The sequence below is a fragment of the Chroicocephalus ridibundus genome, chromosome 2 (assembly GCF_963924245.1).
Source record: "Chroicocephalus ridibundus chromosome 2, bChrRid1.1, whole genome shotgun sequence".
Taxonomy (NCBI): domain Eukaryota; kingdom Metazoa; phylum Chordata; class Aves; order Charadriiformes; family Laridae; genus Chroicocephalus; species Chroicocephalus ridibundus.
In genome coordinates, this window is record NC_086285.1 from 74,165,556 (window position 1) to 74,191,999 (window position 26,444).

General features: G+C 45.5%; 1 protein-coding gene across 3 annotated transcripts in view; it reads right to left on the reverse strand.

Moving 5' to 3' along the window:
• HIVEP1 (HIVEP zinc finger 1) overlaps positions 1 to 26,444 on the reverse strand; it is a 133,473-nt gene that overhangs the window by 106,786 nt on the left and 243 nt on the right. For 2 of the 3 annotated variants that reach the window (XR_010069930.1, XM_063325912.1), the window contains exon 2: positions 22,239 to 22,385. Coding sequence is in view for 2 of the 3 variants with exons in the window: in XM_063325912.1 (XP_063181982.1) it covers positions 22,239 to 22,278 (40 nt within the window). In the remaining variant the exon portion in view is untranslated. Of the gene's footprint in view, positions 1 to 22,238; positions 22,386 to 25,219; positions 25,270 to 26,444 lie in introns of those variants that run through there. The other variant, XM_063325913.1, reaches the window with a different exon arrangement.

Here is a 26,444-nt window from a genome sequence, read left to right on the forward strand (position 1 = left end):
CTATTTCAAAAAATGAGTAAAGCTGAACAGACACAGAGTGCTTTTTGGGGGGGGCCCAGAATAAGTATGTCCACAGAGCTGGAACGTTCCCTGAATTTTACACTTATACCTCCTTTAAATTCAAATTAGTTTCCAAATGCAAAAAAAGTACCCATTTTCTTTTTTTGTGTGGCCCAAACGACGATGCTACAGAAGACTTGATTATACGTATAAGGAATGAATGCTGCCTTCTCCTAAACCGATTCAACTGGGTATTTTCAATTTTACAGCCAACTGAAAGAAGCCCCCAAAGCCGTGAAAAATGACCAAGCATTTTTATCAGCACTTCCTACCCATATATATTTATTAATACCAAAATCTGTAGTTACAACAGACTCTAAAATTGCTTTCAATAATTCACCACTGTGACGGCCAGAGCCCCCAAAAGTGACTAACTACAGAAGAGGCTAGTAGTTGAGGACAACTGAGAAATATCACCCTCCAAGGCCAAGTCCATCATCGATATAATAAGTCAGGTTTGGTCTGTAACTAAAACTAACAGTGCATGTTAATGTCATACATAATCACAATAAAGTGTTATAGCTCTAGAAGACAAAGTGCTACACGATTCAATAAAACTCTTCCAGTACAGGATGTAACTGAATTATTAAGAGGTAAAATACAGGAATTTTAAGGCTGCTCCTCATCAAGACTGCTTCCCAGGTAGGCTTAAAGAATATGATATGATTAACATCTTGCTTGCCACATAACTAAAGACAACAAAACAGAAGACAGGAGCTTCTAAAAAAAAATCAACAGAAACGTGACCTGAAATTTTCTTCCCTTAATTCTAGGCACAGGCTCCCCTTTAGAAAGGGAGCACTATAAAGGCAAAGAGCACCTAAGCAGAGCTGGATCCTCAGATTTCTGTAGCTATACACCACCTTGGACAAAATCCCAGAGAAACAGGTTGAACAGAGCATACAGCAACAGCATCTGAGTCTGTACTCTGCTGTCACGCTTTACAGTTTTTGTTTGTGCTAACTCAGTAATCAAGAACATAACCCACCACCTGGCTGAAATAAAACTTCAAGCTTTTGCTTGAAGTTTCTCCGGCATCTCTAGTCACTTTGCAAGGTCACGCTGAGGAGTAGTGGTATCAAATGCCAAGCACAAGCAAGATGTTTTGCCAAGCAGGCAGTATCTCGTGCCTCCCTGGCAAAGGGCAGACTAAACAAAGGCAAAGGCAAACCATGACTCTGGGAAATGCCTGCCTTCACTTCTTTATTTTTTTTAAAAATCCTCCAAAACAAAATGCAGAGACCCATCACTTTAACCGAAGAGAGCTTTATACTTCTTTGTCAGACAGCAGTCAGGGTGGCATCACCAACTTCTGTTGTATTTCAGCTGCTCTTTTTCCTTTGTTCCGCTGCAAGTGAAAACATTCTACTTTATAATATTTCGCACACTCTTGGGCAGAATGTTAATTACAAAAGGCAGGTGGATTTACTTTCAGGCAACACGATACCTAGTGGCAGTAACTTTTCAGAGCTCAATGACAACAACCTTTATTTGCTTTATAGATCCTACGGCCCCAATAAGAGATCACCATTATGCCATGAGGTTGGTAACTCATGTAGTATTTTCAGAGAAAGCTTTCTCTTACCAGCCCAGACCGTGTATAACTCACAAAAGACATATAAGTTGGCTTTAGGTTCATAAAGGGTAAAACTGAATATTTCTGTGCAAGTAGGACAGTTGCTCATTACTGCTTCTAGCATTTGCCATAGGATGTCGCTAAGGGAATGGGTCGTCACACTTCAACCCAGCTAGCTTTTGAAGGCCTATCCCAGCAACCGACTGCAATACAGTATCTTTTTCCCCTTCTCGCTACCTCGTACAACAGATGGATATCCATGCCCAATATTATTCCGTGCGACGTCCCGAGTTATACCACAAATGGCTTTTGTAACACAGCTAAAACAAACTACTCTGCAGCAATGAATGGGGACTCTGTTGTCCAAGGCTTTGCCAACTGTGTGCATCACGCTTGGTTCCGCTAACGTCCAGCAGGGACAAAGGCCATATTCTGTCCCCTGTAGCAGCACAGCACAGCGATGATGCTGTGATTTAAAGAAAGCACAACACGCCGACAACGGGCTCACTACTGCTTTCTTACTCTCGGTTCCAACACAGAAACGTAGCAGAGAGTTCCTCACACTGTGCTGAAAATAATGGGAAATGGGGATAAACATGGGAAAGCCTTTCCACAGCTCAAGAACGTAGATCCCACCTCCTCCATCTGAATCCAATTTTTTGGGGTGTTTTTTCCCATCAACCATCTATCCTCATTCTTACCTTTTCTTCTCTTTCAGAGCTGCTGTTCAAGCACATCAATAATTTAAAAAATAATCTGCTCCGGGACGGCATAATCTATACTCCGAGGAGAATCTGCTCCACAGTCTCTAGTAATGTCATATCTCTCTCCACTATCTTTATTTCAGGCAAACACAAAAGGAAATCAATTTTGGGGAAAGATCTAAGAAAGCTTCATTTACAACTAGATGTAGACATTTCCTGTCCAGGTAAGTAAATTATACAGTCCCGATTCCCCCCACAACCCCTTGTTCTACCCCTGTTCCCTGCCCGCCCCCTCCCTTTTCCCCACATATACGTGACCTGGGCTGTCTGGCTGCTAGCTGTGACCTCAATATTGTCATGATACTGAAGCGAACCGAAGTGGAGACTTCAGAAAGCACACATCTAATAATAAAGCTGTTTGCAGAAAACTGTGGGAATTCCAGAGAATATTGCAAGCCTGGAAGGACAGGTACGCGTACAGAAAAAACATAAACCAGCCTTCATTCTGATGCCCCAAGAGAAAACACTGCTGTATCAATACCGTGCTTGCCTTAGGGACAAAGAAATGCCTATCAGCACCCTTATTACCTTTAGATAAAAATATAATGCTCGTATGCACAAACATCTGACCATTTTCAGTAAGCTTTATCAGTACTAAAGAGAACAGCATTAACTAGCACAATGATCAAAGGCTAAAGGATACCTGAGCATCCCCAGCGCTGCCACCAGTGCCTCCGGCTCAACAGCCCCACTCATCCCCAGCCTAGATGAGCCACTGGTTAAGCAAACAACCCCAAAAAACCCCAAAGTGTCTCTTATAAATGGCAACCTGACATTTCATGGAGACGATTACATTACAGTTCCCACAAAGTTTAGAAATTAGATTTGAAATAGGAGTAACAGTCAATATAATTCTACTGCCAGGAACAAAAAAAAACCACCCAAGAGTTCTCAGGTTAACAGGACCCCGAAACAAATCCCTCTCTCTAAATTTGGGATTTATTCTCATGCAAGCAGAAATACAAATTAGACCAGTCACTAACAGGAAAAACATTCTCCTTTTTCTGTGTTTCCAAAGGAAGCAGAGAGTTTGGTGCAAATCCCACCCGTTTCTGGGAAGTGGATTTCTACAGAAGTTGAGGTGAGCAGCAAGTCGCTACGTGAAAGCTTCACAACACAGCAGAAACGCACACAGCCCATCCCAGTCTGACAACAACCTAAATACGCCACAAAAAAATTAGCTGGAAATAAGCTTAGAAAGAGTTCGAGCATTATTTACAGCTTAGACCGAGTGGAAAATACGGCTACTCATGGGCACGTGTTGAGCTACAACAGCTGCTGGTGTGAGTAGTGCCTGATGCTGGTTTTAAACTGGATTTGTTTGAGCAGAAACATCAGACCTGAATGGACTCTGAGCCACAGTTACTGACCTGGGTGCCCTCCATGCTGCTTCCAGTTGCATATCGTACTTGAAACCATTCTGACAGAAATAAAGATACTGATGAAACCAGCTCAGTGACAGCATCACTTGCATCAATTGCTTTGCCAAACAAACGAGTAAATGGTCCAGGTGAGCGAAAAGACCTGCTTCTACCACCCTCAGCAACAAGAAAACTTGTAGCTGGTGGATGTAGCCATAACAAAACAGGTTCCATACACCACTCGCCTGCTGCTGCAGGGATTTAATTTGGAGAGGGCATACTTTGACATGAAACTCTACAATCACGACACCAGGATTTTTCCCAAGGAAAGTATAGCACAGCAGCAGCAAGAGAAAGAAAAATTAAGCTTTTTGATGGTGCACAAACACGTCTATACGGCTACTGGATGCGAGCACTCAGAAATATCTGAACTCATAAGTTTACTAACTTTCATGTTGAACTTCAAATTAGCACCCCCTCAAATTTCTGTTATGTTGAAACATTCCTAAAATGAAGCACTCCAGGTTCCATTATACAAGATTTTCTATTTTAGCAGGATCATTGCTTGCCCTGTAAAGTTCCCCTACTCCCTTTTGCCTTCTACTTTTTGAATTTCCCTTTTATTTACTGAGAATGTTCTGAGGTTGGGAGGGTTTTTTAATTTTTTATTTATTTATTGAAATACTCCTCAGTGAAGGACAGCGCTGATACAAAATTATTTCTTTAAATCAAGTCACACATTTCAATAGGACGTAATTCACACGCTTACCTTGAAAAGCAGTCTGACAACTTTTGTTTACGTGCCTTAACTTGCTCATTTGCATTCTGTAAAATATTTTGGAAGTCATTAACTGGAAGTTACCGTATCCGCTATGGTACACAAAAGAAACCTTCCTCCTGCAGCCACAGTCATTTTGTGTCATTAATCTGCTGCATGATTCAAGCACATCTGGATTTCTGGTAAGAGCGTATGACCAATAATAAAAACTATATATAAACTAGCTCAGCTTGGAGTCCTGCATTCATTTGGGAAACGGTCAGCAGAAGCACTCTCCTTGGTTGTAGCTGGATTATTCAACACACAGCGCATGGGGGTTGTTTGTGGAAACATTTGGTATTTTTAGGCCCGGCCTCTCGATGGGAATTCCAGGCTGAAAAAAAAGGTTATAATTTATACACTCAAACCCCTCATTGTGTCCTCCGCTGCGAATTTACATACAGGGGGTAGAGGGTGAATTGCTCAGCTATAAGCTGGAATTTTACAAATGTGTTTAAGCACCTGCTGAAAATAACTGGGAATTATGCTCTTGACATGAGTACATGCTTCTCTCTTTCTGCAGAGCAAAGGCCTCAGCTCAATGCAGGACAGGAATAGACATAAAATGAATCAACATTGAAGGAAAAGCCAAAAATCTGCTCTTCTAATTCCCACTTCTTGTCTTAGTTGCACAAATATGTTCTTTTAATCTAGTTTTTAAGGTAAAGCACTCTGTACACAATTTATATAATCTGTATATGATTTTTCTGAGGGGAAAAATAACAGAAAAGCAAATAAAATAACCTGTAAGAAAAAATATTTCCATGGGCATTAAGCATGAGTGGAAAGGGAAAATCAGGAAGAAGGAAAAATGACTCGGACGGAATATTTACCTTCCTCTTCCTCTCAGCTGCATGCTCTGACATTAGTGCTAATCAGTTACAGACAGGTGTGGACAAAGTTTTCCTTGGGGAATGAATTTACCCACTTAACTGCAAATTAAAACTTTTTTTGTGACTGTATGGAGGATTTTGTATACACCGAGCTTGGGAGCATTGCTGTACTTCCTCACCACCACTGGAGCACAGTTACTAGGAAGGGGATGGAGCAACCACAGTGACTTGGAAAAGCATCTCTGTAGCAATTCCTCAGCTCCAGTTTCTGAAGTGAGAAAATGGGTGGGGTGACTGGTTCTGTCTCCGGAAAAAATTCAGCTTTTTTTCCAGTGGACTTTTTTTTTTTTTTTTCAGTCAAAAAGTCTATGTTGTTATTAAAATGCTTATTTAGTATAGCTTGTAAGAGCACCGAAATAAGCAAAGCAGTGTGTGTATCAGGCAGAGTTTCACCAGGGGAGCAAAGGAGTAACGCGCCGGGAGAGGGACAGCCCCTTCCTCCTGGCGTCCGCAGACTCCTGGATGGTTTGCACACCCTGGTCACTGATACGACGCAAAAAGCCACAGCCTGGCTCCACGCACCCATGCTGCAGCATCGTTAGCCTTCTACAGCTCTAAAATGCCAAGTAAGCATATATGCAGTTCCCACGTTGGGATTTACATACGAAGCAGAAGGAGCAAACCAAGCGTCTTAAACTTTGTTTACTGAACGCACTTTTCTCACGCGGGCAACATATAAAGGATAAACCCACGTCAACTTCCACCACACAGCGTCACGCCAAGTTCCTCGGCACTCCCGGGCATAGAGATGGCAACAACAGTGACGGAGAATAACTTTTCCAACCTTTGGACAGCCAGAAGTCTGTTCCCTTTATCTTGCCATGAGGCTCTGATCCCGTGATTCATGTTTGGTGGTTCCCAGGCTCGTGCGGTTCCCCGGGCATGAAGTCGGCTGCTTCTGGGAGGCTGCAGCCAGATCAGAAATCCACAGCCTGTACGTAACTGGAGCCAGGCTCCCCTGAACCTGCTAGGCTTCAGAAATTAAGAGTATGAGCCCTAGTCCACTGCACGGCCTTGCCACAGACACGGATCTGCCATATCCACCCCAACAGCCCAGCTGAACCGAAGACACACCAGCGCAGTGGCAGGGACACAGAGGAGGGCTTGGCCACTACCAAAGGGAATTAATTCTCAGCGGTGAGACATCCAGCTGTTAATTACTTCTCAGGATGAACGAAAGTCTAACTGTATCTTCAGGCACTTCGTTTCAATAATTCATTCACCACAGAGAGTTTCCCTCAAATGAAACTCCTAAGAGGGAAGAGCAGGCTGGGCAGCTCCTGGAACTGGTGATGCTCTTCGGAGTCATGTCCTGCTGGCACAAATACATGCTGGGGTGGGGAGTCTTGCGAAGACAGCCACACAGCTCAAAAAATCTTAGGGAAGGGTTCTGTTGGAAAACCCCAAGTCGGCGGAGACCACTGCTACCCAGGGCAGCCAGGAGAGACTTGGCTTCATCCCACAGGATGACCCTCAACAACCGTTCCAGGGCCTGATCCAGCAAGGGCTTTGGCTGCAAGAACTCCCCAGGCGTTGGTGGAGAGGAGGTGCCTACACACCTCAGTTAAGCTGGTCTCTTAATCCTCCTGCGCTTCTGCTTCTTGACTTTGCAATAGTTGCAACAGAAATGCCTTATTTTGAAAGGTCCGTTGAAAGAAGCGCAACAAAAAATACGGAAGCCCCAACGACAGTTGGTGAAAAATCTTACTATTGAATTGTTTTGATTTTGGACCACGTCAAGGAGGACAGAGAAAAATGACAGGATGAACACCTAAGTCAGCTCCAGCTATTCTCTTCATTTTTCTCTGTCAGAGAGAGAAGAAAGCAGGCTGCACGAACTGTACTCCAACACCAACGCAATAACAAAAACACAGAGCACCCAAAGTAAATCCACGAGATCAGTTACAGACTAGCTTGCTATGAGACAAAGGCGATTGTTTTATTTGTTGCTTGCCTGTGTTTACTTTCCATCCCTCCACAGTTCTCAAAACCTCTGCCAGTCCAACAACAACAAGAGAAGCCCTTCTGTGCACACCAAAGTCTTTGCTCTACAAGCCCAGGTAGAAGACTAAAAGAAAACCTTGCAGAGGATAGCAAAACTAATACAACAAAAATATACCGGGTGGAGGGGGGAAAAGGTCTGTGTCATCAGGGGGCACCGAAAGAAAATAAGAGTTTCCTTTGGAAAAACAAAAGTCAAATTATTCTATGCAGGAATCCTCTTTCCGATAGATAAGCGTAGTACATCATCTCTCCTTTCGGACAGTCACATTAAGTGGAAGAGGAACCAGGGCTTTTAAAAAGCATCCCACCTTCCTGATGCTATCTCCATATGTATATTCCCCTCCAAAGTTCGTTTGTTCCTTCTACCTAAAAATTCTTTGAGGAACTGTTCAATCCTTGTGTAAGATGCTGATTTTTAAAGAGAAATCATTTAAACGGCAAAACGTGAGAAGCGAACAACGTAAAAACAGTGAGTCATGGGAAAGCAAAGGAGGGAGGGAAAGGATTCGGTTTTGCCTCCCTGCAGCAATTGTTTTGATACAGTATCCCCGTTGCATGAATTTTCCATATGCCTGTGTCAGATCCACTACTTGAAGCCACAGAGCTGTCAGATGCTCGTTTTTTATGGCGTGCTTACGTGGCAGGCCAACCTTTCTGTTGAATCAGTCAGTTTTTCACAAAGCCAGGATCTGCAACCCAGAAGGACATACATGTTCTTTTGGCCAAAAGTCTCAACTTTGCAGCAGAAGTGAGTCGGCAAAGCAAACCACTATATTCTGGTACCGAACAACTGTTACCAGAAACAGTGCTTTTACACATGAAAAAAAAAAAAAAACCACATTATGAACAAGGTAAGAAATAGCAACTATTCTGCACACATATATGAAGCAAATATCACAATGGAAATGCCACCCGTTTGATCACATGCTATCATGAATTGGCAATTCTTAAAATAATCCAGAAAAATCTCACAAATTTTTGTACACGCCCGACTCTCCTTGTCTTCAACAAAACGAGGGGCAGGAGACAGACCATGAACAAAAGCCTTAATAAAATTTAAGTCTGTTGTAGACTAAGCAGAATTTGCAAAAACCCCAAAACAAAAAAAAACAAAATAAAACCAACCACACACTTTTTCCTTTACTCCTATCTGATTAAGAAACTCCATAATCCCACAACTAAGTGAAAAATACCAGTCACATCGGCATCACTTTACAAGGCTGAGGGAGGTGGGCGCAATCTCCTGGGTGTTTTTTACCTCACGTCCCCAGCCTTTAGCATCTGAAAGATTATCTCCATTCTCCATGCCTCAAATTTTGCTAAAGTAAAATCGCATATTTAAATGCGGCATATATGCTAATCAGGATGTAAACATTCAAATAACAGAATGCAGATCCGTTAATCAAAACTGATTACCAGCTTTCTCTCCATTTACTGGGGGTTCTTCTGTAAAATATCGTCTTAGTTACTGTTGCCAAAACTGTGTTTTTAAAGCCTCTCAGAGAAAAAGCTGATTAGTTATAGCATTGGCTCAAGAGACATGTTTTACATCAGCGTTTACTAGAAATGCAGGACTGAAATTAACTTGCAGGTAACCAGTAAATAATTGTCCATCTACGTTCAACCTTTCTGTTAGCTTAAAAATGGGCTGTGTCTCCTCTGCCCCTTTTTCTCCCATCGGTAGATTTTTAGGCATTTCAAATTTCTGTACGCCCTTGCAGAAATACGTGGTTAACCAGAAACTTTCAGCTCTGGAAAACGCTGACCACCACATCCTTTTCAGGCCATTATTTCCCACCAATAAGGCATTAACGTTCAGATTCCTCCCTGCTTCTAAGTATTTTTAAAGAGCTTTTTATAATTAATACACCCAACTACAGAAGGCCAACCTCAGTGAGCTAAGACTGTCACTGGCCACGCTGTGCAAATTGTGATTTCCCAGCCAAATGGAAAATCAGAAGAAATTCACAAGCTCCATTTGTAAGCTCTTAATGCCTGACTGCAGACGACGTACTAAGGTCCACGAGGAAAGATCTCAACAGGTTCTATCTGTCTTTTACCCTCGATGCTGCAAAGAGGCAGGGGAAAGGATGCTGCGAGGCGTGTGGGGCACGCCATCCTCCTCATCACACCCCTCACACACACTCTTTCCCTGCCGAAGTTCCTTTTGACGGTCCCAAGACGGTAAACAGGAGAGATCTACTGTGCAAACCTCGGCGGCGTTTTACTAAAGCATGGAGGCTGAGCTTTCAAAAGAAAAGCTGCTAGAATGAGAAACTCCTACAGGATGGGCAAATCAAGAATGTCTACCAAACAGAAAAAAAGAAGAAAAAAAAAAAAAAAAGGAAGAAAAAAGCACAAAAATAACTGTAAAAGTTGGGAAAAACATTTCAATATTAGCTCATTTTTTACACTTCCAAATGGTCATAAATGTGTTTATACAAACCTATGAGAAATGCAACCATTTGCACACTTGCTTTTTCATCTTGGAGACACTGTTTGTAGAAATACTGCCTAAAATAATTGGGTTTTCAGATATATTGAAAATCCATTACTTGGCAGTGCTCCCTGAGCACTTTACAGACAGATACTACATTCTTCAACCCTCTGAACCTGTATTCTTAATACAACATGCTTCTCTTTAGCAAATTTCTTGTTCTGCTTTCTCAAAGCACTGTAAAGATGTTATTCCAGAGGAACACACTTTGTTAACCGTATTTTCAAGGCCTCATCATGTAAACTCAAGGTCACTTCAGCAGAAATGTCTTTATACCTACAACTTTCTTCAGGGAGCAAACCGGAGCATCTAAGGTGTTAGCAACATCAAAGGTTTGTGAGGCTTAAGAACAGGAGGAAAAACCAGGGAGAAGTAAGACGACACTATGAATTTGCCTGTTTCCCAGATGCCCACTAGACTGTTGGTTATACATCCATTAGCAGGCAGAACGGTAGAGAAGCAATGGCCATAGACAGCGAGAACTGGAAGTCACTCTGGAGAAACAGAACGAGAGAAGAAAAAAAGCACAGAGGAGGGGAAAAAAAAAATCACAGACACACCACTGGGGGGTAAAAAGAAAAGTTATGAACAAAAAAAGTTAAAATTGTAGTCTTTAAGAGGAGTGTGCCGTTCATTTATTTTTGAAAAGGCATGACAGAAGCCAGCCATAAGATACTGGAAAAACATTAATAATTAAAACCTGTTTTGTGCCAAGGCCATACCCCTCCCTAGATGTCTGTGAGAATTCCCACGAGCTCTGGGACGTGCCCCGATCTGCTTACGGTGCCCGCTCACTCTGGGATCTGGGATCCCTCCGGCAAAGGCTCCAAGCAGGAGATCCCAACCTGCTCCATCAGGGAATTTCAGAGTTTGCGTTGACACTACTCTTGTACACGCAGATAATACACCAAGACAGCTGAAAGCTTCAGAAAACCATAAACTGTTAAGGCTGCAGGGCTTCTGAGCAAGCCTAACGACTAGCCTAATTAACGAGCCTAAAAGAGAGAAGACTGACCATTTCAACAGGGTTAGCAGCCAGACAACAAAAACTGGCTCTTTCTTTCTGCCACTGCAGCAATGGGTGACTTGATTGTGAGCAGCCAGATTCTACAGCAACCCATGGACCAAACCATCTTGAAGAGGTACTTAAGACAAACTGTGTTTCACGGGTCAGAAGTAAAATCATCCTTGTACCCGAACAGCAGATTCCTTTGGTACCTCCAGAAGTTACATTGCTATTTCAGGTTATGTTCTAGAATTCAAAGAAAAACAGGAAAACGCACATAAAGAAAACGCTACTTTGAAACATGTTGATAGACACATACACTTAGACATACATACACAGCGTTCTAAAATAAATGTAAGATTTCATTGGCACAAGGATATATATATTTTTTTTAAAAGAAAGAAAAAAAAACACCAGGGAAAAACATAATGAAATGTTCCATAAATTGTCATCACAAAAAAGGGTATGATCCCAGCCCCCTAACAAATGCATGCAATACTTAAGACAAATACGGCAAGCCCTCTGTGTACACTACATAAAGATTTGTTTGAAAATTATTAAATCTTCCCTGGAGTAAAGTTTACTATTTTCATAGTTGCTAAACTGCCTCTTGGCCACAAAAGCATTGCCCTTGCACTGAAGAAGGCAATTCTCTTTTAAGTTTCGAGGCATTAAACTATTACAGTATACATACTTAGCTCTCCCTCTTGACAACTGAGAATTCCAGGAACATTTTTGAATGTTCTGTATTTTGCTAATAAAAATTAGAGTAAAATATTTCAGACCAAATTAATACATACACCCTTGTGTTCCCTCCACAGATCTGGGACAGAAACACTTCTGTAAGAAATCCTGAAGTAGGGAGAAAGGTAAAATCCGTGCATCTACTGTGCAAGAGACACGCATTCCTCTTCAAAAAGCACAGCAGCTAGAGATTCCTTATAGGTAACGGCATAGCAAAACCACCACAGAAATTACAGTTTAAATGCCATTTCTAAACACTTTCTTTTTCCTGGCTCCGTATTGTGTCTGCATTGCAACCTTTAGGGAAAGAACAAGCGACCAATCTCCCATCTGACTCGGCGGAGCTCAGTGGTTAAAAACAATACGGTTCAACATTAACTTACCCTACTTCCCACCCCCCGAAATTAGGCCAAAAACGAGAGGAAATCATGCGGTGTGCTCTGGATATTCCATGACTACCACCGCTGGCAGGGCGTAAGCCACATATTTCATAGGTAACTAGGGACACACAGGGGGTTGTTTTGTAGCGACGCTGCACCACAGGCTCCTGCTGAACCGCTGCTTTTCCTCCCCGCGGCTCCTCCCAAGCCTTTCGCCATTTCAGCCCGGGAGGTCTGCCCCGGGATTTACCAAGGGGACTTGGTGGGAACTTACCTTCTAAACCCAGGGGAATTCAAGGGGGTGAGGGAGGGGTGGGAAGTTCACAAGGTATTTAACAGATGAACACGCGCGCCCTACTCGCTGCTCCTGCTGGCAACCAAAGATGCTAAAACCAGCGTACTGCCGTTAACCGGATTCAATTATATGAGTATCAACAAAATCTAAAGATGAAGTTTTCAAGTACACGGACTTTTTCAGCTTTGCCTTCGCCAAAATCCCCCTTCCGCCTTTCACGACCCGTGGATCGTTACAAAGACGCTGCTTCTTCAGTCTGCCACCACAGGCCACGTGGGAATCGCTAAGTCAGCATATTCCCCCAACAGCCTCTTTCTGAGAGACGCTTTAAAGGGCATTTTAAAAGTTTTTGTATAAAAACCAAACAGCACTGCCTCGCCTACTGACCCAGAGCTTCCCCACTTCCCCCACAAACGCCTCACCCAAGGCTCCAAACACCTGCCCTAGGGGATTTCCCCCCTTTCTTCTTCTTGTAAACACTCTGAGTTATGCTACATTTAAGCAAGCGGAGGGAAAGACTGCACTTTGCCCAACTCATCTAATTTGGAAACGTAAAGTCCAGTTTATTCGTCTGTTTTAACATAGCAAGGAAAATCTTACTTTTCCAACTGAGTAAGAGCCTGAGTTTCTCTCTCCGTAATCTCATAAGCCATTATCGAACTAAAAAGCTTACTACAGGAGTCCAGCATACCAAAGAATGAACAAGTCTAGTAAACACATACTGGTATAACTAGCTCTTTGAAAACGCGTAGCTCTAGGAAGTCTCCTTTACATTTTCCAGCATAAATATTTACAGCAGTTCTCAATTTGAAACCAAATTGCCCGATCTTAAGAAAAAACCCTCAAAATACATGCCATGAAAGGGAATAATTTCAGGATTAAAAATCAAACCAAAATACCTTTACCCCCAAACTACAGTCTTCCCTCCCCCCCCCCCCAAGCTTCCCAAGTACACCAAGGTGGGGGACAGGGTGACTGTTTTGGTGATAATGACTGACTGTGGTTAGGGAAAAACCATAGCTTTCACCTCTTCAGCAATTTCGCAAAGCGTTAGGTGAAACACACACTACCCCCTAACAGGCAGGCAACTGTGTGCTGTTACCCAGCGCCCTGTGCAAGGTCCCTGCGCCTGTCTGCCCTGCGAAGGAACCGGGAATTCTTCCCGCAGCCCAGGAACCCTCGCCTGGAGCAGCAGGTAAGCACTCACGGCACAAACCCTTCTGAGCATCCCAGCACAGGCACAGTGAACGGTCTGAAAGAAACAGTACTGTGCTGCAAATTCCTTTGGTCCCTTTTTTTATTACAGAGAATTCATTGTAACAAGGGATTTTTGAATGATAACAAAGCTCTGGGAAAGTCTGTTGGGCTACACATAAGACCTGTCGCAGTAACACAGCCCACAACTGCAAAGCCTGGTCGACTGATGCCTTCAAAGTCTGAAAACGCTGATCGGAGCGCCAACAGAGAAACTTGCATAGTTTTCAAGCCGGAAAAAGTCAATTAAGAAAAACATGAGATCATAAGCCTTTGCTTTTCTCATAACAGCCATGTAAGATGACCACAAACCTGCAAGGAGGCTCTCTTAAGCAAGCTTCTCCAGCCTATCCAGGATTTTTCTATTTACGCTTTAATTTCTAATGGTTACATATTAGAAATGGCTGCTGGGATTTCGCTCGTTTGTTTTTTGTTTGTTCACACACACAGACACATACATCTCCCACATTAAAACAGGTACCTTACCTACCTGGCATATACACTCACAGCAAACCAAAAATCTGTTCTGAGATGCAAAGATTTAGAAAACCAAAAAGTCATATTCTTCTAAACGCTCGTAAGAAAGTCGGACTCTTACAAAATGCAATTTCTCCTGGGCTCAAAAGACTGGACCCAGTTTCAACCCAGAGCCAGCTGCCTGCTTTAATAGAAATGTTTGAAAGAGCAACTGCTGAAATCTTACTGTTTCTCTTTTCACAGCTGTGGTTTTCTTCATGACCTTCCTAACACACTGAAGTTCATGCTTCAGCAAATGCCAAATTCTGTAGCATTTCTTACTCCACGCTCAATTAGCAATAAAGAAGATACAGGATGTAAAGGTGAGGCGGAATTACAGATCCGCACGGTTTCCACTTCACTGTATTCTGAAAGAAATCTAACTGGCTTATACATAGCTTTCCAGCCCAGTTCAATTGCTGCTTTTTCATTTCTGTATGAATTCCCTATTTTTTTTTTAAACCTTACCCTTCACCAATTTCTTTCAGCTCGAGCCTGATTCTAACTGCAATTACAATGATTTTATATTCCCTAAGAAATAGAATTTGTTGTTTTCTACTATCAAGAGAACAGAACTAAACTGCTTCCTCCATTCTTTTTCTTTCACCAGCACTCATTCTTGCAGGTATTTCTTTGTAATCCTGTTAGCTGGAATACCATTCTTTTACCCCTCTCCTTCACATTATTTTAACTCCCTCTGAAAGCACCTATTTTTGCCACTGACTGTATCCAGCAAACTCTCTTTGCACTAGCCCCATTATCTTTTCCTACTATTTAGCATGCATATGCAGAAATCTATAAATACATATTCAAAGCTGACTGTGCCAGCTATAATCAATTTCGGTTTTCCGGACCTCTTTTTAATTGCTTAAATCTTAGCCAAATTTTGTTCATTCTGAATGAAAGTTCAATGCCAGGTTTTAGAGGGAGTGTTTTATTTTATTTTTAATGAAGGCGTCAACCGTAACCAGTTCAGTTTCCTGATGCTTTACCAGTATGCTAAAATTCTTAAAATCATCCATTAAGAACCTCCACCGCTTTCCAGTTTTGCAATTTGTCAACAGAAGGGGAGAGGGGAGGGGTCTGGAGGGAAAAACAAAGAAACCAGAAATGAGGAACACACCTTTTGTTATCCGTAGGAAAATCTATACCTGTCTCTGGGCAATTAAAGAAGCTCAGAAAGCCTGCTGCTCACACATGGCAAATGAAGAGATTTCCAACATAGTTTCACAATGAGTTCAAGCAAGAGGCTCGGGACAACCCTGCTTCTGTGCCGTCCCTCCCGTCCCAGGCTGCCACCAGCAGCGGGGTGGGTGTACGGCACCAGGGCACCCACCGACCCAGAGCAAAAATCACCCCCCGCCCGTGATGCCAGCGTAACTCACTCTGGGTACCGCTGCTTCTTCCACTGCAAATACACGAGCGAGGAGGGCAACACGACGCAGGGAACGAGTGTCGGGGTGGGGGAAGGTAGGACCTCTTCAATTCCTCCTCCTCCTCCTCCAGGGGCAATGGCTTCAACCCGGCTCGAAACCAGCTGGGAAACGATGACATTAACGACGTTCCTCTCTAGAGACTTCTCCCGCAGCGAGCATTCCCTCCTGGCTGCTGGGGCTTTCTCAGCACCAGCCCCAAACTCTGCCACGCGATGATGAATGCTCGCCCGTGGGACCGATTTCCTTCTCCCCTCTCCGGCGCCGGGTGCAGGCGAGGTCCATCAGCACGCTGCTCGGCTCTGGCGGCAGCAGCCCGCCTTGCAGTTTGAGGTCCCAACACGCCGATGACTCACAGGAGAAGCGTTGTGGTTCGATACGGTGGAATTTCTTGGTTTTTTAGTTCTGCTATTTTAAAAGCTAGGCAGTAACCTTTAAGAACACCCTCTAAATGTTAAGATTGTGAGGCAAAGCAGTAAGAAGCTGAAGAATGCCAAAAGTAAGGGTGTTTACGAAAACTAAACCAGTGCGCAAAATGGGCTGTGCTCACCGCTTGGCTCTGTTGACTACCAGTTACTTCATCATCTTTTCCATTATTTATCCACCGAGCGGCTCCTTCACAACACTAACAACTTTATCTTCTGAGCCCTTAGGAGCCGATGTGGTACTGGCATCTCCAATTTGCAGGCAGCAAACAGAGGCCTAGAGAGACTAAAAGATTTGCCAAAACTGTTGGCTAATCTTGGATCTACAACTTCAGTCACCTAGACCTTGATTTATTTTTTTTTTATTTTTTTTTTAAAGGTACTTAGCCCTTTTGCGGTGTTTTCCATCCAAATCGTATCCATAGCGGACCGACTGTGCAGTTGCAAAAAAACTCAGAATTTTTGCCTGGGCATCTCAATTTGGGCAAAACGCAGAATACACAATTAGTGGCTGGCTGCAAAGTTTCGGTGTAACACAATTGCTCCGTCTCACACAAGAAACTCAGCAGTGGAGGCAGGAATTCAACACAGCTGTCTCGAGGCAACACTGAACAGTGTTACCCACCCTACTATTCTTTTCCCTCTTGCAGTCCACTCTCGGCAGGCTTTTGTCCATCACCTGTGGCCACTGACTTAAGCCCCAACCGCCCCGTGCAGTGAGCAGGACCAGAGCCTTTTGAAAACACATCAACAAGTTTAGGGACAGGTAACAGGGAGACAGGGACAGGACAGGCGATGGGAAAGGGCGGCAAGTTACAACTTGAAATCCAGCCTTTCTTACACTGCAGAATATTTTAGGCAGCTTTTCACATGTAAATATAGACATTATTCATATTACAACAGAATTTAATGGCTGCAGTCAAGATGATCTCTAATGTGCCAGATGTTGGGCCATACATACCGTAAGAAACAGCCTAAAGATCTTACACTCTAAGCTAGTAAAACAAAAACAAACAAACGGAAGAAGAGAAACATTATCATTCCACATCCCAGATGAGAAATACAAGGCACCAAGAGAGTACTTCTATGGTCTACAAGAGATCTGGTCTATTCATTGCATTACAGGTGGATCTGCTGGTATTCCAGCTGACGGTACACCAACAGAGCCATTCATTCTCTTGACCTTCATGAGAGAGGCTTCGGGCTCAAATTTGGTTTGTAGAAGAAATTATAGGAGAAAACAATTTGATACACAGAAACAAGAACTGCTGCCAAATGAAGGGATGCTTCTACAACAAAGTCACCGAGTCAAAACTCTGACTTCTCGTCCCACCTGTGTCTCACTCATGCTCCGGAAATTTAAGCAAGACGCATACGCAACACCTTTACAGATGTCCACAGGTATGTCACAGAGCGCACACTACTAGCACTTCTGATGCACCTATAGTGCACCAACAGCCCCTCAGAAATACCCTGGAGCAGAGCGTTATTTTTGTGTCAGAAACACCACCAACACTCAGAAGTCAGACGTTGTGCTTGCACGTTTCTTTTGAACCAAGCAAGCACGAGTTACAGAAGTGAGCCTTAAGAAATTCCAGAGGCTTTTTAAAGTCTTTTGATATAAATCATGAACTAAAGCAGAACACACCAATCAATTCCCAAGTTTTATAGACTACGCGGCCAAACAGTAATAAGAAATACCAACCTGTCAGCTTTCAGTGTAGACAGGCCTGTTTCAGTACTGAAAGCACAGCAGAATTTTAAACCAACTCAAAGAGCTAAATCACACTTAAGGCACAGCAGGTGCCTGGCTCTTCTGGACTTCGTAAGACCCAGAACTTATCCAGTTTTCCAGCAAACTTAAGCACGCTTTTCAGATTACTGCAAAGCTATCAAGCTACTGAGCACAGTTCTTCATAGTATACTTGCATTTCCTTATTAAATGCAAAGCGTTAAAAGATTTGGAGGCGGCTGTTGAACTTTACGGGCCCATCCGCCATTTGTTTCAAATAGGAGTGTTTGACTGAGAAGGAAAAACAGAAACAGCAAGGACTTGTTTCCTTAAAAATAACAGAAAGCTTATCTAGGAAGAGACAAAGTTCAAAATATTTCTGTTACAGTTTTGTATTGGTGAATCAGAGCACTGTGCTAAACACCATACACCATGACAAATGAGGTTTCATTTTAAACTCTGCAACTGGGTACCTCTACGTAAACAAAAACATGAGCTGTTTTTGCTTCTATATCCTCACAACCACCCGACAGCAAACCAAGCCCACTCAGCCCTGCTAAAAGCATGATTCTCTAATGTAACTGTACTTCTGGGAATACATTACAGCTCCTATGAAATGTTTTGGTACACCAGTGTATCAATTGGCCATGTAAACACAGGGCGCAGCCGCACGCAAAGTAGTCTTTTCGTTAGTCTCAGTGAGATAAAACTTCATACAACAAATAAAACACGTCAAGAAAAGACGACCTCCGGGTGTCAGAGTAAGACGGATATTTTCCTCTTTTGCAGCACACTTGTTTTCTGGAGTGATGACGCTTTTGATTAGCAACGCGATACATGTATTTGATATTTAAGAGGCTAAGACAACATCAGGAAGACCTGCTTGGAAACTCAGTTGCAGCCACAGAGCTGACAGGTAACCCACGCCGGGCTCTTCCAAGGTGTGCCTTTGGCCTTCGCAACTATTAAGCATTTTTTGGAACTTGCGTGCATCCAAACTCTCTCCTGTTGAGACATGCGAAACTGGAATTTCTCTCCAATTTTAGCCCTTCTGCTAGGGCTGCCCATGACTATTAAGTTGGCCAGGAGACCGAGTCGGACACAGTGCACAGCTCCTCTTACCAAAGCAGACCACTTGGTGACGGGGGTAAGGCTTTTCACGCAAGGACACAGAAGCAGGGAAGGCTGATGCGACACAAAACCACCACGAAACGAGCGCAGCACAGCAGATGCCTTTTCGGTACCCTTCAGACCCAACACGCTGATTCTGCCAGTGTCAGGCATTAAAACCATGTCATTAGCACACAGTCACAAAAACAAATGGCCAACTAATTTAATTTTTTTATTATTTGCAAAATAATGCTTCCCATATCCTGCCCTCTTGATACAGTGTGGGGGTTTTTTTACAGCAGGAAAATTAAGTTAGTATAGCACTATATTGACTCATCTATAAAAAGACAGTGAAAGCCAAGAAGGGGGAGAGGGGAGAGGACCTCAGCACATACAAAAAAAACCCCATAAGAAATAAATTTGATCTTCACTGATCCTGATACTTCAGGGGCACCTGCTAATCTGCCAAAGGCTGTCAGCTCTCTCAGAAGCATACAAAATGAGTAAAATCAAGCCATGTCACAAAAAGAAGAGCCTTAAGGTTTCCTGCCAAAATCTTAAATTTAGCTCTCTGTATTAAACAACGCTACTTCATTTTCCCCAGACAATAAGGTTGCTTACGGTAAACACAGGCAATATTAAAACCTTCACAACTTATTCCTATGCTGCAGCAAACCTCAAATTGTGTTGTGTTTTTTTTGTTTTTTTTGTTTTTTTTTTTGCATGGGGGATGTTTATGGTAGGGTTTTTTCCATGTGGGGTTTTTTTTTTTTGGGGGGGGGGGAGGGGGTGAGGTGCAGGGGGAAGGAGAGAGGGATTGAGTTGGGGTGGGCGTTTTTTTAGGTGAAAATACTTCAGTTTCTTGGACTTGGATGTTTTCTCAGGCAGACTCGGATCGCGAGCGCAACCCAAGCAACTCAGCCAACACACAGCAGGATAGAGAGAGTCAAGGGCTGGTCAACAGCGATCTCTCAAAGAAGTTAAACATCGACGGGCTCCGGACAAGTCCCGTTAAAGCAACTTGATGGCCACGGGGCAACCAGAGGAGTTGGGACAAGGGAGGCAGAAGCCAGGTGGGGCCACGGAGCATTCTTCGTACGTAGTACAAAAGGTGACAATCAGGTTAAGACAACTTAAAAAACACCTTTTAACCAATAAGTACAGGTTACTTAATCGTACATCTTAAGTCTTCCAAAAGCTATAAAACATAAGAGTTTGACGAGTTTCACCTTCGACCACAGACATTTATTCTTTTTGCATGTTCAGTTATCATCGATGTTAATTGCCGTGGATTAAACCACAGCATTTAAAAAAACCCACAGTTTTTAAAGTTTTAATGGTTAAGAGTGTCAACTTAAGATGGGTCTAACTTCGCATACATAAACATAAGCTGTCAGAAAGCAGACCTGCGAAATGTTTCAGCCTCCTCAAGTTCCAGCAAAAACTGAGGGTTTAAGCAAATGTTTTCTGCAATATTCTCAGACTGATAAAATGACTAAAGAAACTGAAATCCAGTTTTCCTCATTATCTAGACTAAAAATGGAAATAGGGCATAACTAATTGGAAATAAACTGATTTTTCAAATCACTTCACCTCTAATAACCCCTGATAGTAGCAATACATGCTCACAACGTGATGAAGTTTGCAGCACCTGTGTAGTTTTAACAATCACGTAACCATTCGGACATCATTTCAAACCTTGGTCTCACTGTATACCTCTGTTTCCCTTCTCAACATTTAACCCATCTTAATTCATTCAAGAACTCCGTTAGTTGTGGAAAAATAGGAACTGATGAAAACTGCTATTACAGGGGGCGATAAAAGCTAAATGACTGGGGAAATTATGCAAAGAAAAAAAAAACAATTAATTTCTTACACAATTAAGAGTTTAATTAGATTATTTATTTTAAATGCATTTATTTAAGTGACTAGAAAGCTTTACAATAGACTTAACTCCTATTAAGTTTCAAGCAATACAAGAGTAGATATCAGACAGAGTACTAGAACTAGATCACTCTCGTATTTGATCAGAAAACATAAGCTCAGCTATGTCAGCAGCTTAGTAAGCAGCAATATTAAAAACTGGGCTCTAATTCATCGCTTCGCGTTCAGTGAGAAGGGGAAACGGCATCACCTAAATGTGAAATTCCCGATCTGTGATGGAGGCTTATCCATCACACGAAACAAGGCACTTCCTGAATAAAAACACTGCAAAAATGTCTTCTCCAGCAGAGGCTGTTAGTGGTAGCAGTGATAACAGTCCGCAACCACGAGGCCTCGGATACAGCTGCATGCACCGGCACTTGAGAGCCTCTCAACTATAAACCGACTGAAACACACACGGATGTTTGTTGGGTTTTGGCATAAAAAAAAAAAAAAAAAAAGTTGAAACCGGAATCAAATGCTGTTCCTGCCCCTAAAACTTTATGTTGACGTTTGTGGTTTTGTAATTGCTTTTATTCTCCGAAGGGACGCTTCCATACTGCAACTGTAAAATGCACATTAAAAAAAAAAAAAAAAAGCTGATGACAGCTACACGTGAGGGCGCAGGTGGAAGCATGTTCTCCCAAAAGCTGCGTACCAGGGTGGGGATGGCAGCGTGTCCTCCCTCGACACACGCATCTGCTCAACAAATGACCTGTCTTTTTTCCCCCCTCATTTAAACCCTCCGGGGCCACTTCTACCAAGACAGTAACAAATAACCGGAGCATCAGACTCCTCACATTCATCTGCCAGTCCCGCGCCGGGTTAAGCGCACTGGGATTTTTGTTCAAGGAAACGCCCGGACACATAAGCTTGCCAGTTTGTGGAGCGGGTCACTTGCCCGCTTGCTGCTTTCCATAGCCAACAAGCTACGGCGAAGGCAAAGGACAGTGAGGAGACCCAGAAGACCAAGGTCAAACCTAGCGTGGGTGGCAGATGATAAATAGCGGGGAGGCATGCACAGCAGGAGAGTCTGATGCCCTCAAAAGCAAGCCAAACTGATTGCTATTAACAAAAACAACTGCCGGCCATCAGTGCTCGTGCTGCTTCTACGCTACATGCGTTTCCCACCTCCCCGTATTATTTCAACCGTAAATTCTCTGGTAAGAAAACTACGTCTTCCTTCGCATTCTCAACGTTCATGCTGGTTATTGCTGTAAGCTGGAGGATATCAAGAACGCTGTCAAGCACACAGACTGCGAGAATAAGAACAGATTCCGCTTATTTCTCTCAAAATTAGAGCTGTCTCGCGGCCGACTCCCAAAACTTGCTTGCAAACTATTTTTGGATCAAAACAGACTTCTTAAATACGTATTCCCTTAACCTCGTAATTGAAACTGCAACCGAGTTTCCCAAGAGCTTTTCTTTCTCAGCTGAGAGCTACATACCTCTCAGATTTCTGGGATGTATCTGCTTTGTCCGAGGCATTTTCCTCTAATCTCATACACCACTTTCTCCTCTCAGAAATGGAAAGTACAGCAAGCAGAGAGATGGCAGCTCCATAAACTTGTCAAAGGGGTCAGTTAATCCGTATGCTAAAAAAGAAGAGAGAAAGAAAAGTTATGAGACTCATGCGTTAATAAGGAAAACAAAGATACCTATCTGCTCCCTTCCATCCTCAAACGGCCACAGAAATTAGCGATGAGCAAGAAGTATTTCTGTACCTATCCTTTTACAGAGTGAAATGTTCCAATATCTTAAGAAAACTACATGAGGGTGAAACTCCTTTTGGGATTACTCAGGAAGCATGAGAAAACCAAGACACTTTTCCACATTTGTCAGCTGTTTTCTAGCCAGAAAACGTCTTCCAACAACTCGCGTCCCATGCAAATAAATCCAGAAAACTAAACAAAATTTTGACATCAGGCTTCAAGATACGGATCTTCATCTCGGGGCGGGGGGAGAGCAGAGCGAAGGGCAAAGGCAATAATCTGCCCTCCTCGTAACATCAGCTGCCTCTGGGTGCCTTACGTGGAGCGTGGAAGTCCAGAAGACCTCCCCCTCCATGGGATATTTCTGCCGAAAAATCAGTTTACAGCAGAGAATCCCACCGGCTCTTGACCCACCTGCAAGCTGTTGCGCAGCAAGTTTCTGCCCTTGGCGTGGTCCTGCCTCCTGCATTTACAGGAGGCCGCAGCCAGGAAAGCCCCGCTACAGATAAACCCCACAGACCAGGGACTTCTTTAGTAGCCTCACACTCAGGTTTGCTGCTAAATCGGCACAAACCTACATTTGCATCCCCAAACCTGCATCTCTTTCAAGATTAACAAAACTTCCCCACTTCTCAAATACTCTTAGGATTTGCCTCCAGTTTAAGGAGCATTTTGTTTAGTTTCTGAAATCCTATGGGATGCGATATCTCCCACGGAACTATGGCAAACTACTTACGCACAAGAACTTAAAAAAGAAAATGACTGGCGTAATTCCACTCTCCTAGCTAAACAAAATAAAAAATTTAACACTTTCCACTTTTTCTTTTTAAATACTAATACCACCTCATGTTAAGAGATTAATTATTTTTTTTTAATAAACACTAGGAAGAAATTTTAAAAATACATATAAACTTCAGAGTGGCCCCTAATATGGACAAGCTGATTAAGGATAGCTACTTGAAGGAAGAAGTATGTAGGATTTTTAGTAAGTATTAATTGGGGGTGGGTGTTTGTTTTTTGGGGGTTTTTTTCCACATTTTTTTTTTTAAGACAAGCAGTTTTTGTAAAAATGGAATTCAAACCGACTTAAAATAGACTACTTGCAACCACCCCTTCAGTCTACAGACTGTTGAGGAATACAATCATTAATTTTTAATGTTTCTTTTGTCTGTTGCTGCATAAAAGGACCCAAACAGGAGAAGAAACTGACTGCAACTGACACAAAGGAAGGCTGGAAAATGTTATTCTGACTAATGGTTCTTCACTAAGGGTATTACTGCACGGTAAAGGAAAAACAGGGAAAAATCCAAAACAGAGCACACAGCTTGTCAAGTTACTCGCTCGTACCACTTTATCTGCGAGGATAACAGAAAGATTTAGAAATTAAATAAAACCTTATGCTAACAGGTCCGTTTTCCCGGGCGCGGATGACAACTGGAAAGGCAGAGGAGTGGCTGGAAGGCTTGAAGCAACAAGCACCCCCTGAACCCCAAGTCCCCCCCTTCCTCTGGGTGCTGCCGGGCTGAGGTTTGGTTTTGTTTTTTGGTTTGTTTTTTTTTTTTTAAAGATTATCATAAACACCGTCGCTTCTTTATGCAAGCTGTCTGGAGCAGGAGTTTGAAATCCCCCGGGTACCCCCTAAATCACAAGCACCTCCCGATGCTCCCCTGCAGCACAAATGACATCTTAATTACGCTCCAAAACCACCCAATTTCCTCCACCCCCACCACCCCCCCCCCGGCCGGTTCATCAGCAGGACTCATCCTTTCGCGGGGGGGGGGGGGGAAGAGATGGCCGTGCGAAAGCCACGGCTGAAACACCGCGCAGGGAAGAAGTCATTCCCTCCTTAATTTGAACCAAAAAAAAAAAAAAAAAAAAAAAAAAAGCAAAAGGGGGGAGAAGGTGAAACCGGCCTTTGCAAACGCAGCGGTCACATCCCCCCCCCGCCGGCCCCGCAAAAAAAAAAAAAAAATAATTAAAAAAAAAGAAGATTATGGGAGGCAGGCAGCCCCCGGGGCCCCGAGAGCCGTCGGTATGTGCGGCTGCAAAAGGAAAGGGAGAGAGGGAAGGAGGAAAAAAAAAAAAAAACATGAATGAATAAAGAGGGAGGAGCCTGGGAAAACCCCTCTGCAACGCCGCACCGAACAAAGCGCTGCACACATGCCGGCGGGGGGGGGGGGGGAGAAGCCCGGGGGGGGCGGGGGGGGGGGGGCCGCAGCCCGGCACCCAGCGGGGCCAGGGCCGGGGATGGCGGGAGGAGAGGGGCCGGGGGTCCGCGGTACCCACCTCCCCCCAAATCCTGGAGGGGGGGCACACAGATAAACCCCCCCCCCCCTCGACACACACACACACACACCACCCCCCGAGCGCTGCCCGCCTGGGCACCCCCGGGGGGGAAGAGCGGAGTCCCCGCGCGTCCCGGCGGAAGGGACTGGGGAGGGGGGTGGGGGGGTGTAGAAGGGGGGAAGCGGGGCCTGCGGTCCTCCCCATCCCCACCCGCCCCCCTCCGCCGCCGCCACCGGCGGAGGACACATTGTGTTGTGGCTGCCGCAGCTCCGCGCAGGGATGGGGGGGGGGGGGGGTGGAAGAGAAGCTCCGGCCGCGGCGGGGAGCGCCCGTCCCGCCCCGCACCCCCCGCGTCGTCCCCTCCCCACCGCACCCCCCCGAGCCCCCCACCCCCCCCCTTCCCCCCGCTCCCGGCGGGGCCCGCTGCAAACCTGGCGGAGGGGCCGGCGCGGCGGTTGATGGCGGCGGCGGGGAGCGCGGCGACCCCTGCGCGGCGGCGGCGGCGGGAGAAACGGGGGGGGGGGGGGGGGGGGGGGTGTGACTGGGAAGGGAGGAGGGGAGCGGGGGGGGGGGTGGGGGGGGCCAGGAGCCTCCTTCACTTGACAACCTCAAACACAAACATGACCCAGCGCCGCCGCCGCGCACGCACCGAGCCCGGCACCGACACCCACCCCTCCTCCATGCACCGTCCCCGTCCCCCCCACCGGGGGCCGGCCAAGGCACCGCCCCCCGGCACGGCCCCCCCCCGCCCCCGGGCAGACCCCTCCCCCCCCCCCCCTCGCCATGTCCCGCGCGGGAGCGGACCGACCCCCGCAACCCCCCCCCGCCTTCACCGTCCCGCGGGGCGGTGGGGGGGGACGGACACACGACATGATGGAGGGGGGGGGGAGACGGACAGGACACGGGACACACGGAGCCTCCCCCGAGGGGCGGGGCGGGCCCGCCGCATCCGCCGGGCTCCCCTCGGGGAGAGACGCGCTGCCCCTCCCCCCCCCCGCCCCGCCCCTCCCCCCCCTATCCCCGGGCGCCCCGGTCACTGGTGGGGGGAGGGGCGGGAGGCGGCGGCGCGCGGGCCGCGGGGGCGGGGTGAGGTGGAGGCGGGGGGGGGGGGGGGGATGAGGGGGGGGGAGGGTGTTTTACCCTTTTCTCACTTTCTATTGCAGGAAGCAGGGGCCGGGGAGCAGTGACGTCACCGGGTCTCCCGGCCCCGCCCCCACCCTTCCCCGGCCCCGGGGCGGGGGGGTGGGGGGAGGGGTCGGGGGGAGGGGTCACCGAGGGGGTTTCCTCGCGGCCCGGTGGGGGGAGGGGAGGGACGGGCGGCGCCGCGCGAGGCACAACAGAGGCTTCCCCGCCGCCACCCCCCCCCCCGCTTCCCCGGTTGGCATCCCGGGTCACACACACACAAACACCGGCACTGGGGCTGTGCGGTGCCCCGGGACGGTGGGGGGGGATCCTCGCCGCCCCTCGTCGCCGCGGCCCCGGGGGGTGGGTGGGTATGTGTGTCTCTTTGTGGGGGTCCCGGTACCGCCGCCCCCGCGGGCAAAAGTTGCGTCTGGGCGCTGCGAGCGCCGCGCCGGTGCGCGTCGCGCTCCCCCCTGCCGCCGCCCGGTTCCCCCCACACACCACCACCCCCCCGCCCCCGGGGGCACCGGCACG